Source organism: Nycticebus coucang, chromosome 1, assembly GCF_027406575.1.
Source record: "Nycticebus coucang isolate mNycCou1 chromosome 1, mNycCou1.pri, whole genome shotgun sequence".
Taxonomy (NCBI): domain Eukaryota; kingdom Metazoa; phylum Chordata; class Mammalia; order Primates; family Lorisidae; genus Nycticebus; species Nycticebus coucang.
This window is the reverse complement of record NC_069780.1, coordinates 143,154,717-143,168,800: the sequence shown is the minus strand read 5'-3', so window position 1 is coordinate 143,168,800 and position 14,084 is coordinate 143,154,717. Positions and strand designations below refer to the sequence as shown.

Here is a 14,084-nt window from a genome sequence, read left to right as displayed (position 1 = left end):
TATGATTCTTTGCATGAGTGCATCATAAATTGTTTACAAAATCTTTTATTTATTGACATTTGTTAATGTAACAAGGGCAATTTGAAAGCAAAAACAAAACTGCCGTAACTCCTCCTGAGAATTTTAGTAGGTATTTTGGGCAGATCAATTCTTTTTTGTTTGAAACTTTCCTGCACATTGTAGCACCTCCATCCCATCCCTATGCTACCCTACCCTCTGCCCGTTGCTCTATGTCAGTGTGAAAGTCCAAAATACCTGCCTCATATTTCCTAATATTTCTGAGGGCAATTATTACTGCCAGTTGATAAACACTGGAAGAGATTGAACAGGTTACCCATCCTGCCAGGTATGGCATTCATACTTACTGCTCTTGTCCCTGGTGCATGCTGTTTTAACTTTCAAATGTCAACCTTAGTAAAAAGGCCTTTTCTTTATCTCCTTTCTATAAAATGGTAAACATCAATCATACCTTGCATCCCAGCAATCTCTGGACCCCTTAACCTCTTAGTTTTTCCTATAACATTTATTATATTTATATATATATCACATGTATAATAAATGTATGTGTATATACATATATACATGTATGTGTATATGATAGACACACTTTATTTTCCCTTTTTCTTCCCACTATAAAATGCAAGCATTTAGAGCTATGCTTGACATGCAGTTGAAGGAATTCAAATATGTACCAAATGAATGAATTGGATGGATGAATTAATGCTATATTTCTCTTAGATTTTGAGGTATTAAGCATGAGTGAGTTTGAGATTATACTGTTCCTGGTCAAGGGCAGACTTAGTGGCTTTAGAGGAAGATTTGACATGATCGGGTGGCTCCTGTGGCTCAAAGAAGTAGGGCACCGGCCCCATATGCTGGAGGTGGTGGGTTCAAACCCAGCCCCAGCCAAAAACTGCAAAAGAAGAAAAAGAAAACTAAGTTTTGACATGATCTTCCTCATATAAAGGAGGAGATTTAACATTCCTGAGTATATTATTCATTCAACAAATACTTGTTGAGCACCTAGCACACCCCAGGCTCTATGCTAGGTTTTAGTGTTACAAAGGAAGGAGAAACCAGTATTATCCCTATTATCACAGAGTCATTTGAGTGAAATACATTGACCAAGTAATCATGCAAATAAATATATAATTGCAAATTGTGATGAATACAGTCTTATGAACAGAAGTGGTCTGAAGGAAAATATAAGGCAGAGCTCAAGTTTTCCTCCAAAAACAGTTTGGGACTTTTTCCAGCAAAAGGCTAATCAAACATAGTGAATCTCTAAAGTTCTATTCTATAGAGAGGATGGCAAGAATTTTGTTCTAGAAAAAATTTAAAACAGATATAGTAAGAAGTCTGCTCAATGAATGTTTGTTTAGTGCCTTTAAAGTGTGATGGTACATTAGGCTACTGAAAAGATACAGAGTTGTTCAGAATAAATGGGACAAACCCCTCCTTTCAAAAAGCACAGTATTAACTTGAGAAGTAATTGGTACAAAATACTAGTGGTTGACCCCTGGCTATTGTCCATAAATGTACTATGTTTTGCTGTATTATACTATAACCTTTTGTCCTTAAGATGAGGGTCAGAAATGTAGAACTTGATAGAAATTTTCTTAAGCATGAAAGGTAATCTACTATGAAACTTCTACATATTATTATCATTTAATGTAAGTTGTATTTCTTTCATTTTATAATAATAAATTTTATTTATGTAATAGATTTTAAAATTTAATTTTTATACTTTATTTATAATGAAATATATTCTTAAGAAACATTATATATCCAAAGTAGTTTATTATTTGGAAGCTTTCATAAAAAGAGCCACTAAGGCCTTACAAAGTAGAACTATCCACAGGGAAGGTAGGGCCCCCAGAGGAAGGAGTCATATACCTTCTTAATTAATTTAGTAGCTTATCAGTGAAAAGATTTAGAAACTTTGGTGAGCAAGGTGTTCCAATCAGATATGCATTCTTTTTGCTACATGTAAGTTGCCTGCAGCCAAAAAAAAAAAAAAACACCAAAAAGCAAAAAACCCCCAATTTTATAAGAATAATAATGGCCATCATTTTTTGAGCACTTATTGTCAGGCATTGTTTTAAGTCTGTGTATAATAACTTATTTTGTCCTCATAGCAACCCCACTCAGATAAGGAAACTGAGTCACAGAGATGTTAGCTATGATGCCCAAGGTAATGAAGTGAGTAAGCCAAGAGTTAGTATTTGACTTTGGGCAACCTGACTCCAAAGCTTGTGAGGGAGGAATGACATGCACTTGTTTGTTCTTTAAAGCAGCAGTCTTTAAACCATTGAGTGCATAATTCAGGGGCTATGCAAAACCATTTGGTGTGTGGGGGAGAGTATCTATTTGTATTTATTTTTTCTTTTGTTTAAAAAATTTCATATAAGTTCAGTTACTTTTTTTGCATCATGATGTAATTTTTCTTAATGAGCATTGAAGTGGATTTATAGGCCATGGTTCTGAATTAACCATGCCCTCACAAATTTCATATTAAAGATAATAGTAATAATATAATCATAAGAAAATGATAGCGCTGATTCCTTAGCATTGGAAGTCTGTCAAAAAATGAGAAATTATTATGAAGACCATCTAAATACAGATTTCTATTTTTTATTGCTAATGGTAAACTTCATCTTAAGAATATATTGTACCTTGAAATATTTATCAGTAAGAGTATAAAGCCACTGGCATTTTTAAGACATTTAAAAACTAAGTATCAGGCAGCACCCATAGCCCAGTGGGTAGGCTGACAAATTCAAACCCAGCCCAGGCCGGCTAAAACAACAGTGACAACTTGTAACAACAACAAAAAAAATAGCTGGGTGTTCTGGCGGATGCCTGTAGTCCCAGCGACTAGGGATGCTGAGGCAAGAGAATGGCTTACGCCCAGGAGTTGAAGGTTGCTGTGAGCTGTGACACCACAGCACTCTACCCAGGGCAATAGCTTGAGACTCTGTCTCTAAATAAATAAAAATATAATTTAATTTAATTTAATTTAAAAAAACTAAGAATGGGGAACAAGAATATAGACCTTTAATTTCAGAGCAACATTATGCTAAGTAAGAAAAGGTAGATAAAAAAGCTATAATTTGTATGATTTCATTTATGAAACATCGCATAGGCAGGTTTATACAGATGGAAGTAGATTAGTGATTGCCAGAGGTTAGGGGTAGGAGGAAAATGGGGACTGACTGCTAATGGGTACAGAATTTCTTTTAGGGGTGATGAAATATTTTGAAATTAGATAATGGTAGTGATTGCAAAACTCTGTGAATCTACTACAGACCACTGAATTGTGTGCTTTAACAGGGCAAAATGTCTAGACTATGGGTATCTCAATAAAGTGATTATAATACTAGAGTAATACAGTACTATAATATGTATTTAAAAACGTCCATGTTTGTGCATATTATGCTCCAATCCTTTACTTCCCCTGCACCCCCTTCCCCTTTTTCTTTTTGCTAATAGTAATGCACACTTTCGAAAAATTGAGAGATTGCAATTAAGAGAAGACATGGCTAGACTCCTTTTAACAAAAGAGCTTTATTGCAAATATATGAGGAAATAATGAAATAGGGCAGAACATTGTCTTTTTAGGTCAGCTATACTTTTAAGATTGGGATGTACATCAATCTTCATGTAAAATCAGAAGACATTGCATAGTGTTGTTGCAGATACATTCTGAGGCAGAGGGAGTTGTTATTCTCTCAGTTTGTATCCCAAATGTATATGAGGACAGACAATTAAGTTCATGAACTCATCCTGGAAAAAGTGCTACACATCTCATTGCTGAATATCACTACGGTTACCTTTAAGGTACTCCCATAGCATGGGAAGCTATGCGCCAATGCCAGTGCCTAGTTCACCTTTCAAAGCGATTTTGGAGTTCTCATTCTAGAATGGCCATTAGAGCTGTCATCACATGAGTGTGTGACAATTAAGTTTGTGAACTCATCCTAGGAAAAAGGGCTACATACCTCATTGTTGAATATCATTGTGGTCACGAGATGGCTAATAGGAGTACCTCAAATGTGACCATAATGAACTAATTGTCTGACCCTATTTTCCAAAATAATGAGAATCAAGTTGAGTTGCTTTGTCACCATAGAGTCTCTCCTGGGCATTGTTTCATGCCAAGGTTAGTTAGAAGAACTCACTTGTACATGGTTAGCCAGTATATGATTGCTTTTGACTTAGGTGTTGTTCTCTGTTCAAATCAACTCTGACCAGAGCAACTTGGGGATTTTTTTTTTTTTTTGAGATATAGGGCAGGGATGTAGAACTTAATAGTCTATTTTTCCAGTATAGTATGGAATATATGGAGAACTTTGTGGAGGCAGTATCATGGTATTTAAAAATCTACCAAAATACAGGTATTTTCACCTCTCCAACCTCATGGATATTGAAGACTAGTTGTAGGGAAGCTGTATAGCCAGTACCCCAAAAAGTTACAATTAATTCATTAGTTATATAAATTTATGACAGTATTATCTGGACTTCTGAAACAGAAATTGAAAGACAGTTTTTGGTGAGGGTACAGTTGCTCATAATCTGAAATCCTAGTGCTTTCAGAGGCTAAGGCAGGGTATCATTTGAGCTCGGGATTTTGAAGTTACAGTGAGCTATGATTGTGCCACTGCACCACGACCTGAGCAACAAAGCAGAGACACTGTCTCTAAAAAAAATAAAGAAAGGCAGTTGTAGCAAAACCACACAGGACTGGGAGGGAGAAGGTTAAAATGCTATTCTTTACTATTTAACAAGCTTATGACTCAGGGACAATTTACAACTTCTCTGGGGCAGCCATAAAAGATGGGAATTTAATTGAATGACTTCAAAGTTTCTTATGATATCCCCCAAAAGTATATTTTTATAAATTAGGGAACGTAGCTTTGGAAAATAAAAAGTGTGACTTATATCAATGTATTGAGTGTGATGAGAATCAGTTTCTTGTTTTTAAATAGTTATACAGCATACTCTTATTTTTAAGAGCATCCTAAAAGATAATCACAAATTATTTGACGCTGATCTACTTTGGTATACTGGGAGAGACAAAAGATAAAGTGATACAGAGGAAACTGGACTACAGCTGTGCCACACTATTCAAATTTAGAACTTAACTTTCTTTTTGGTCATATGTAGTTATAAATTACACAGATACAAGCTGTTTCCTATTGTGAGTTCAGTAGGGATTCTGGTTGCTGCAGGATGACTGGTTCCACCAAGGAGTATCTGCTATAATGAGCTGATGGAAAGGCTATCAAAGTATTCTGTTTATGATAGATGGTGATTTTAAGACATACTGTTTTAGTAAGTAATAGGCCAAAATAAGATTAAAAACATTCCTTTGCAAATTAGTAATGGCAAGATGTTAAAGGAGGCAGTATCATGGTATTTAAAAATCTACCAAAATACAGGTATTTTCACCTATAAAAGGATAAATTAAAAAGGATAATTGTAAAATTGTCTTACAGTGTTACACTTTAGTGGGTTCGTTGTTTTTTAATGTCTTAATTAGCTAAACCAATTTTATTGGAAGTAATGCAAGGAGAAACTCTATAACACATTTGCATTTTTAATTTTTTTTAATTTATTTATTTTTATTGTTAAGTCATAGCTGTGTACATTAGTGCAATCAAGGGGTACAATGTGCGGGTTTCATATACAATCTGAAATATTCTCATCAAACTGTTCAACGTAGCCTTCATGGCATTTTCTTAGTTAGTGTATGTAGACATTTGTATTCTGCCTTTAGTAAGTTTTGCCTGTATCCATTCTAAGATGCACCATAGATGTGGCCCCACCAATTACCCTCCCTCCACCAAAACCTCCCCCCTCCCTTCCCCTTCCTTGGCCCTTTCCCCATTGTCTTGTGCTATAGTTGGGTTATAGCCTTCATGTGAAAGCTATAGTTTAGCTTCATAGTAGGGCTGAGTACATTGGATACTTTTTCTTCCACTCCTGAGATACTTTGCTAAGAAGAATATGTTCCAGCTCCATCCATGTAAACATGAAAGAGGTAAAGTCTCCATCTTTCTTTAAGGCTGAATAATATTCCATGGTATACATGTACCACAATTTGCTAGTCCATTCGTGGGTCGATGGACCCCTGGGCTTCTTTCATGACTTAGCAATTATGAATTGGGCTGCAATAAACATCCTGGTACAGATGTCTTTGTTATATTGTGAGTTTTGGTCTTCTGGGTATAAACCTAGTAAAGGAATTTTTTTCTTTACTATTTTCTTCTTAAATCCTAAACTTCTTCTGAAAATAATATGCTGAAAGATCTAAATATACAATCAGCTATAGGGAATATTTGACATTTTGTTGAGTATAACAACAAAAGCCAAACACAATTTCTAATATTTCTTTTAAAATTGAAAACCCACCAGTAAAAGCTATATGTTGGGCAATCGTTCAACTGATTATCAAGCAAAATGATAATTTAGTATAAAGATGTAATATTCCTTCTATAGGTTTTATTGAAAACTACAGCCGGAGATATCGACATAGAGTTGTGGTCAAAAGAAGCCCCTAAAGCTTGCAGAAATTTCATCCAGCTTTGTTTGGAAGGTAATCATAACTGTTGAATTTTATTCTTTAAGAGAAATTTTTGTTAATTTAAAAATAAACTGCAATGTAGTTTTCATGACATTGACGACCAGTGTTGAACAGTTACAATGAATGATGGTTGTTGCTGTGAGTGATGGTGTTGAGCTGTGTGTCAGGAAACAGAGATAAAAGCTTTATCCAAAATAAATCTGTATACTTTTAATGGAGAAATTTACCTGAAGAAATAATATTTTGATCCTTTTTGATCTTCTTTGCTATCCTCCGTGTCTTTCTTTTATTTTCTGACTGTGGCTCCTCCCTAATTGCCTCTAGTTCTCTGTTGTCTTCACTCTCCAATTGTTACTGATGTCCAGATGACTATATATCTAATTGCCTAGAGGACGTTTCTACTGGAACCTTTCACTGTCAGCTACAACTAAACCAGTATAAAATCAAATTTACCAGTTTCTTCCTAGTCCACTTTGATTTTTACTCACACATGTCAGCAATTTCTGGTTGCCTAGTCTTCTTCACTTTCATCTTTAATTTCTTTGCCCTCTTACTTATTCATATGGTATTTGAATCTTCAGGAAGCTTGGCTTCCTAGCTATCCAGCATTATTTCTCATTGCCGTAACCCCGTGGTTTCAGTCAGCTATTATCTTTATTCTTAAGCATTTCCTTCTCTTTTCTACTTCACACATATCTTCATATTAGTTCATCTCTCTCTTTTTTTTCTTTTTGGTGTGCTTTCTCTTCTCTTTTTTTACTGTTCAAGTCTACTCATTTTTAAAATGTCTGTTCAATATTCTACTTTCTCCACACAAGATTTTCCATCTAGCATTCAGATGTTATCAATGTCTCTAGTTTTTTTAGATTTGAGGCATAAAGTAACTATGTTTTTCTTTTCTTTTTATTTACTTTGCAGACTATACACCCACCCATTCCAAACATTTTTATACCTTCTTGTTGGCTTCTAGCATATATTGCTCATGATTTTGAATTTTTCTAGTGATGACAAATCATTATCTTTCTAACTTACATCTGATTTTTAGAGACAGACAATGTTATTCAAGGTCTCAGAAAACAGCATTTTGGGTCAGAAGCAGGATGTGAAAGAGAATCCAAAATATCTGAAAGTATAGTATGTTGAGACCTCTCTAAATAGATAATTAGACAAGTAAATAATGACCAACGGAAAATTTAAGGGATAAAAAATACCTAGAACTCCCCCCACCAAAAAACAGAAAAAAAGTTGCCATAAAAAAAAAAAACAAACAAACAGAGAGAGAGAAAGAGAAGACATCTGCCAAGGCCATTATTAGCAATTGCTGTAGCAGGCGGAAGGAAATGGAATCAGACAGGTAGTTCAGTCAGAGAGGCCTCAGATAACTATTAACAAAGCTGAGAAACACAGGGACATAGAAAAGACAGACTTGTTTCTGGTAAGAAGTTTTGAAGAATCAAAGGCTCAAATTTTACAGGCAGAGAATAAATTACAAAAACATTAGTAAGAATGAATGGTAAATTACAATCTATGACCAGGTGAATGGGAGAAACAGAAGCGTCTGGATACAATATGACAGTGAAAAAGAAATGAGGTTCTTCAGTTGGGTGACGATGAAATTCATTTATATAAACAAATAATTATTTCCCTTTCCCCATATTTATGAGAATGCAAGGAGAGAGGAAAAAGTAGAAAAATTTTAAGAAAACAAAAAAAAAAAAATTTAAGAAAACTAACGAGAACAATTTTCTGAATTGAACAGGTGAGAGAGAGAATCATTATTGGAAAGGCTAACAAGAAGAACTGTTGAATGCGTAAAGTCGGGTTTTAAAATGTGGCTCAGTGAGTAGGGCGCCGGCCCCATATACCGAGGGTGGCAGGTTCAAACCCAGCCCCGGCTGAACTGCAACCAAAAAATAGCCGGGCGTTGTGGCGGGCGCCTGTAGTCCCAGCTGCTCGGGAGGCTGAGGCAGGAGAATCGCTGAAGCCCAAGAGCTGGAGGTTGCTGTGAGTCCTGTGACATCATGGCACTCTACTGAAGGCGGTAAAGGGAGACTCTGTCTCTACAAAAGAAAAAAAAAAATGTAATCGAGAGAACCCCATTTTAATTCTTCATGATTTAAACAAGTCATAATGCTCTTAGATTGTGTAACATCGTGTCTATGTTTTTTTAAAGTATGGTTTCCAGAATTTGAAAGGAAATGAATAAAAGCATGAGGAATGAGAGCACAGCTTCAGCCCTCACCTAAAACAGTGTTCACAGTTAAAGGAAATTTATAGCATTTCTAAAATCAAATGATCTGCAGTTATAGTTATATAGACCTTACCTTGGATTTTAGGTCTTTAAAATATAGTAAGGTGAACATTTAAAATGAGTGGAAATTTAAAAACATTGTCAGTTTATAATTCTTATACCTAAGGGGAAAGGGGCAAAAAAGATGGAAGAAAAAGGAAACTTTTTAGCTTTGACAATTGACAATAATTTGATATTACTTCCTCTCGTGTGAAGGAGTATAATTTTATATTTGTTTTATAGACAAGTGGGGAGCAGAGGGAGGAGTAGATAAGAAAATCAGTTTTTAAAGTACTTGATGCAACTATTAATCTGTTCCACTATTACTTCAGCCTTGTCTCTTCGTGGTTCATCTGTTATTTTTTTATGCTTTAACAATAGTTTGTTAAGTGTTTTAGAAGTGAAAAATGTAAGTGTATGTATATTAATATGCTATAAGTTAAAAGAAATTGCTTTACAAAATTAAAAATATTTGTTAAAAGGGAGAGGATGAAGAAAATAAGGCACAATGATCACAAATGAGATAAAAAGTTACTAATGATAACACATGTATATACCAAAGTGAATATGAAACAAGATCCTAAAAGACTTAAAAATACAAATATAGATTCCTACATGAACTTGGGCTAGAAATATAATCATTAAAATATACTGTTCATACATTATACAATGAGAAATAAAAACTATAGTGACAAATACTAGAATCGCAGCTATTAAATAGGAACTTCGTTTCATATTTAAGATACATTTAAATCTCTTTCTTTAATAGTAGGGACATGCAGAAGGATATTATGAACATGCATAGTGAAAATAATAAAGCTTCTTCAAAATGGGATGATGCATAAAAATTTAAGAAGAAAATCAGACATTATTGCAAGCAGGAAAATCTATCACATTATAAACTATGAAGACAACTATAAGTAAATAGTTCAATAGCAATTATTGATAAATTATAAGGAAATATAAAAAGTGAATAAGAAAAATTTGTGGAAATTGGAAATTCCAGCCATGTTAGAATACAAAATTATGGTGTAGACATTATAGGAAATTTCTACCCATTTATATATATTATGTATAGTGTATGATAGTTTCATGTACCAAACAAGAATATAATTAGGAAAATTATAAAGAAAACCCTAAAGTAAAAAGTTAACATCTCAGAAAGACTTAATGAGAAATAGGAAAAAGGAATAGATGGTATAATTTTAACATTTGAAAACTGAAGGAATAAAGGACCTCTTACATAGACAGACCTTTTTCCTCACAGATACTGTATCTGGGTCTTTATAGATCCTGCTTCCTAAATAGTTCTTGAACCTGTGCATCTCAGGGTAAGCCATAGTCATCGTGTTTTGACTCTTGGGACAATAGTTGCACCTGAGGTTCCACTGCTCAGGCCCCCAGTTATCTTTTTCCAGTCTGTTCTCCATATTGGGAGACTGAGTGATCTTTTGGAAAAAAACAGATCTAATCTTATGTTCAAAAAAGTGTTGGTTAACTGCTTATTATGGATCTGTGCATCTCAAGATAAGCCATAGTGAAATAAATAGTAAAGAATTATTCCATAGTGAAATAATAAAGAATTATTTTACTTTATGATATATACTATGGTATATTTTATATTCAAACTTGAATATGAATTTGTGGAATTTGAGTGAAAATAATAATTTGAGTTCATATTTCTGTTGAACTTGAATATAGGTTGCTTTTGCCTTATCTTATTTAATCTTCTGATTAACACCATGAGTTAATTTATATTATTATTATTATGAGTTTTATAATGAGAAAATTGAGTTTAAGGTTGTACAGCTAGCAAGGGGTAAGGCTCAGAACTCGTGACAATTGTTAGTCTAACAGTAACTGGTATAATGGTTACTTAGGGATATAGAAGAGATACTTTTGACCTCTTGGGTTTTACAGTTTCTATTTGTAACCAGATTTCTTGTATGGGCCAACTGCCCTTCAATGGGAGAAGGGACTAAAAAAAAAAAAAAAAAAATCAGCTTGGTCTGCCTTTCTTATTCTTCCAATGTACTATGTACAGTGTTAGATTATAGATTATTTATATATATATTTATACATAAATATATGTAAAATATATAGATACATACATAAATATGCATTTTTTTTTTTTTTTGAGACAGAGTTTCACTGTGTTGCCCAGTCTAGAGTACTGTGGCGTCAGCCTATCTCACAGCAACGTTAAACTCCTGGGTTCTAGTGATCCTCCTGCCTCAGCCTCTGTAGTAGCTGGGACACAGGTGCCCACCACCACACCTGGCTAAATTTTCTATTTTTAGTAGAGATAGGGTCTTACTCTTGTTTGGGCTGTACTTCAACTCCTGAACTCAAGTGACCTCCCACCCTGGCTCCTAGGGTGGTAGGATTATAGGCATGAGCCATGGTGCTTGGCCTACAGATTATATTTTTAAAATACAGATTTTATGTCTGGTTATGCCTTGCAAGTATGAATAATCATGTGCCTGCAAGTTGCCATAATAGGTACTTTATGAATTATGTCAGTAATTGTATTATTACAATGCTTGGCCTATAGTAGGTACTTGATAAATATTTTTCATTGAATGAATTAGTTTGTATTCAGTTACAAGTAGTAGAAGACTCAACTAAAAATGATTTAAATAGTAAAGACATTTATTATCCTGTATGACAAGAAATTCCATGTAAATTCTGCAGTTGAAGAAAGTCTTCAGGCAGCTATGTTCTTTTACATCTTTCTGCTTTGCAGTCCTTAGCCTGTAATTGAATGATGACTACACTCAGTAATTAACTCTAACACAACCTACTTTGTTGCTGCTTGTTTTTTGTTTATTTTTTACAACAATAGCAATAATAGCTTTGTTTATTAAGTACTTCCTTCAGGGTTAGGTATACACTGTATATATAATTTCTTCTTACTAGTGTAAGTACAAACTTCAGTGATAGAAAATACTTTCTTGCCTTTCACTTATAGGATTTCTTTTTTAAACTGAGGTGCAATTTGTATAGCATAAAACTAACCCTTGTAAAATGTGCAATTCATGGCATTTAGTACATTTACTAAGTTGTGTAATCAGCACCCTCTATATAGTTCCAAAACATTTTATCACCCCAAAAGAAAACTCTGTACCCATTAACCAGTCACTCTCTTTTTTCATTCCCCCTCGTCCCCCAAATTCCTGGCAACCACAAGTATCTCTGTGGATTTATCCTGGATATTTCTTGCAAATGGAGCCATACAATATGTCACTTTGTGCTGGTTTGTTTTTGAAGTTTATCCATGTCATGGCATGTATCAGTATTTCATTCCATTTTATAACTAATATTCCATCATGTATGTCTATACCACATTTTATACATCCATTCATTCTTTGTTGGAGGTTTGTGCTGTTTGGGTTCTATGTGTAAATAGTGCTGCTTTTGTAAATAGTGCTGCTATGAACACTTGTGTGTAAGTATTTGTTCAAGTACCTGTTTTCAATTACATATATATGTAATACATGCATATACACACATATACACATATACTCACACATTTATATACCTAGGTGTGGAATTACTGGGTTATATGGTAATTCTAAGTTTAATTTTTTATATCATTTTGCATTTCTACCAGCAATGTAAGAATGAGTTCCAATTTTACCACATTCTCACTAACACTTGTTATTTTAACGTTTTTTGATGTTACTCCTGCTAGTAGATGGGAATTGGCATCTCACTGTGGTTTTGCTTTGCATTTGCCTGACAACAGTGATGCCGAACATCTCTTCTTATGCTTGATGGTCATTGTTGCTACTTCTTCTATCAACTCTCTGCTTCAGTCAAACCCCGTTTCTTGCTCCCTACCAAATTCCTTGCTTATGTCGTGCCTCACTGAGATGTCATGCTTCTGCCACATTCCAGTTTTCTTTTTCCTTACAAGGCCTCCCTAATGGATTTTGAGTTCTATATAGTGAGTACTATAGTAAGAGTATATATGACGTCTTCTATATGCTTATGACTTTTAAATTACATATTTGGAAATAATGTATTCTAATTATGTATTTCCAAGTTATATATAAATATAAATAATTTCTTTCAGTCATTTAGCAAACTGAGTAAGAGTCTAATTGGACTCTGGTATATATGATGTTGATTATTTGTTTATTGAATGTTTCTTGAGGAGAGTGCATTAATGGTGCTAGCCTATAATAAATAAATAATTTTGACATATTGTGCCTTTGTTTGTTAAAAAATTAATTTTCTAAGGGGAGAAGAGAAAGAAGTAGGAAATAAGCTATTCATCTCTACCTAGGTTTCTCGAACCTGTCACTGTTGACATTTGGGGCTGGTACTTCATTGTTTTGGGAACTGTCTTTTGCATTATAGTGTATTTAGCAATATCCCTGTGCTTTGCCCATTAGACAACAATATCCCTCTTTTGTGATAACCAAAAATATTTCTAGACATTGACAAATGTCTCCCAAGTACAAAATTGCTGCTCCTTTCTCTCCCAGTTGAGAAAAACTAAAAGTCCCTAATTTCTATTTTGAAAACTAATCCAGAGTTTGAGAGACTCCCAGAAATAAAAACAAAACAAAAGCAACCATGGTTTCTGTAGCAACATGTATTTTTTTGAAAAGTAGGTATTTTTATAAAAAGCAAGGAAAAGGCTTTGGCTTGTGAGCCTATTTAACATTCTGGAAAATAAATTTTGCGACTCTTTTGCATTACTTCTGATAATTATAAATACACATAATTTTAGTCATTGATAAATTATTTTTATTTTTTTCAGCTTATTATGACAACACCATATTTCATAGAGTTGTGCCTGGGTTTATAGTCCAAGGGGGAGATCCCACTGGCACAGGGACTGGTGGAGAGTCTATTTATGGAGCCCCATTCAAGGTAAGACTGAATAATAATAATGATAATTACTATTATTATTTGCCAGTGAGCTTAGATTGTTTAATTGAAAATGACTGTTCCCTACAAGGAGAAAAAACATTTCTTTTTTCTTTTTTTTAAAGACAGAGTCTCACTCTGCTCTGGGTAGAGTGCTGCAGTGTCCTAGTTCACAGCAACCTCAAACTGTTGGGCTCAAGTGATTCCCTTGCCGTAGCCTACTAAGTAGCTGGGACTACAGGTGTCCACCACCATGCCTGGCTAGTTTTCCAGTTTTGGTAGAGATGGGGTCTCAGTTTTGCTTAGACTGGTCTTGAACTTCTGAGC

The 14,084-nt window shown here is 34.3% G+C and overlaps 1 protein-coding gene across 1 annotated transcript in view; it reads left to right on the top strand.

Annotated features, from left to right (window-relative positions):
* CWC27 (CWC27 spliceosome associated cyclophilin) overlaps positions 1 to 14,084 on the top strand; it is a 269,538-nt gene that overhangs the window by 1,114 nt on the left and 254,340 nt on the right. Inside the window, exons 2-3 of the mRNA XM_053589887.1 lie at positions 6,502 to 6,598; positions 13,648 to 13,760. Of these exons, the coding sequence (XP_053445862.1) occupies positions 6,502 to 6,598; positions 13,648 to 13,760 (210 nt within the window). The remainder of the gene's footprint in view (positions 1 to 6,501; positions 6,599 to 13,647; positions 13,761 to 14,084) is intronic.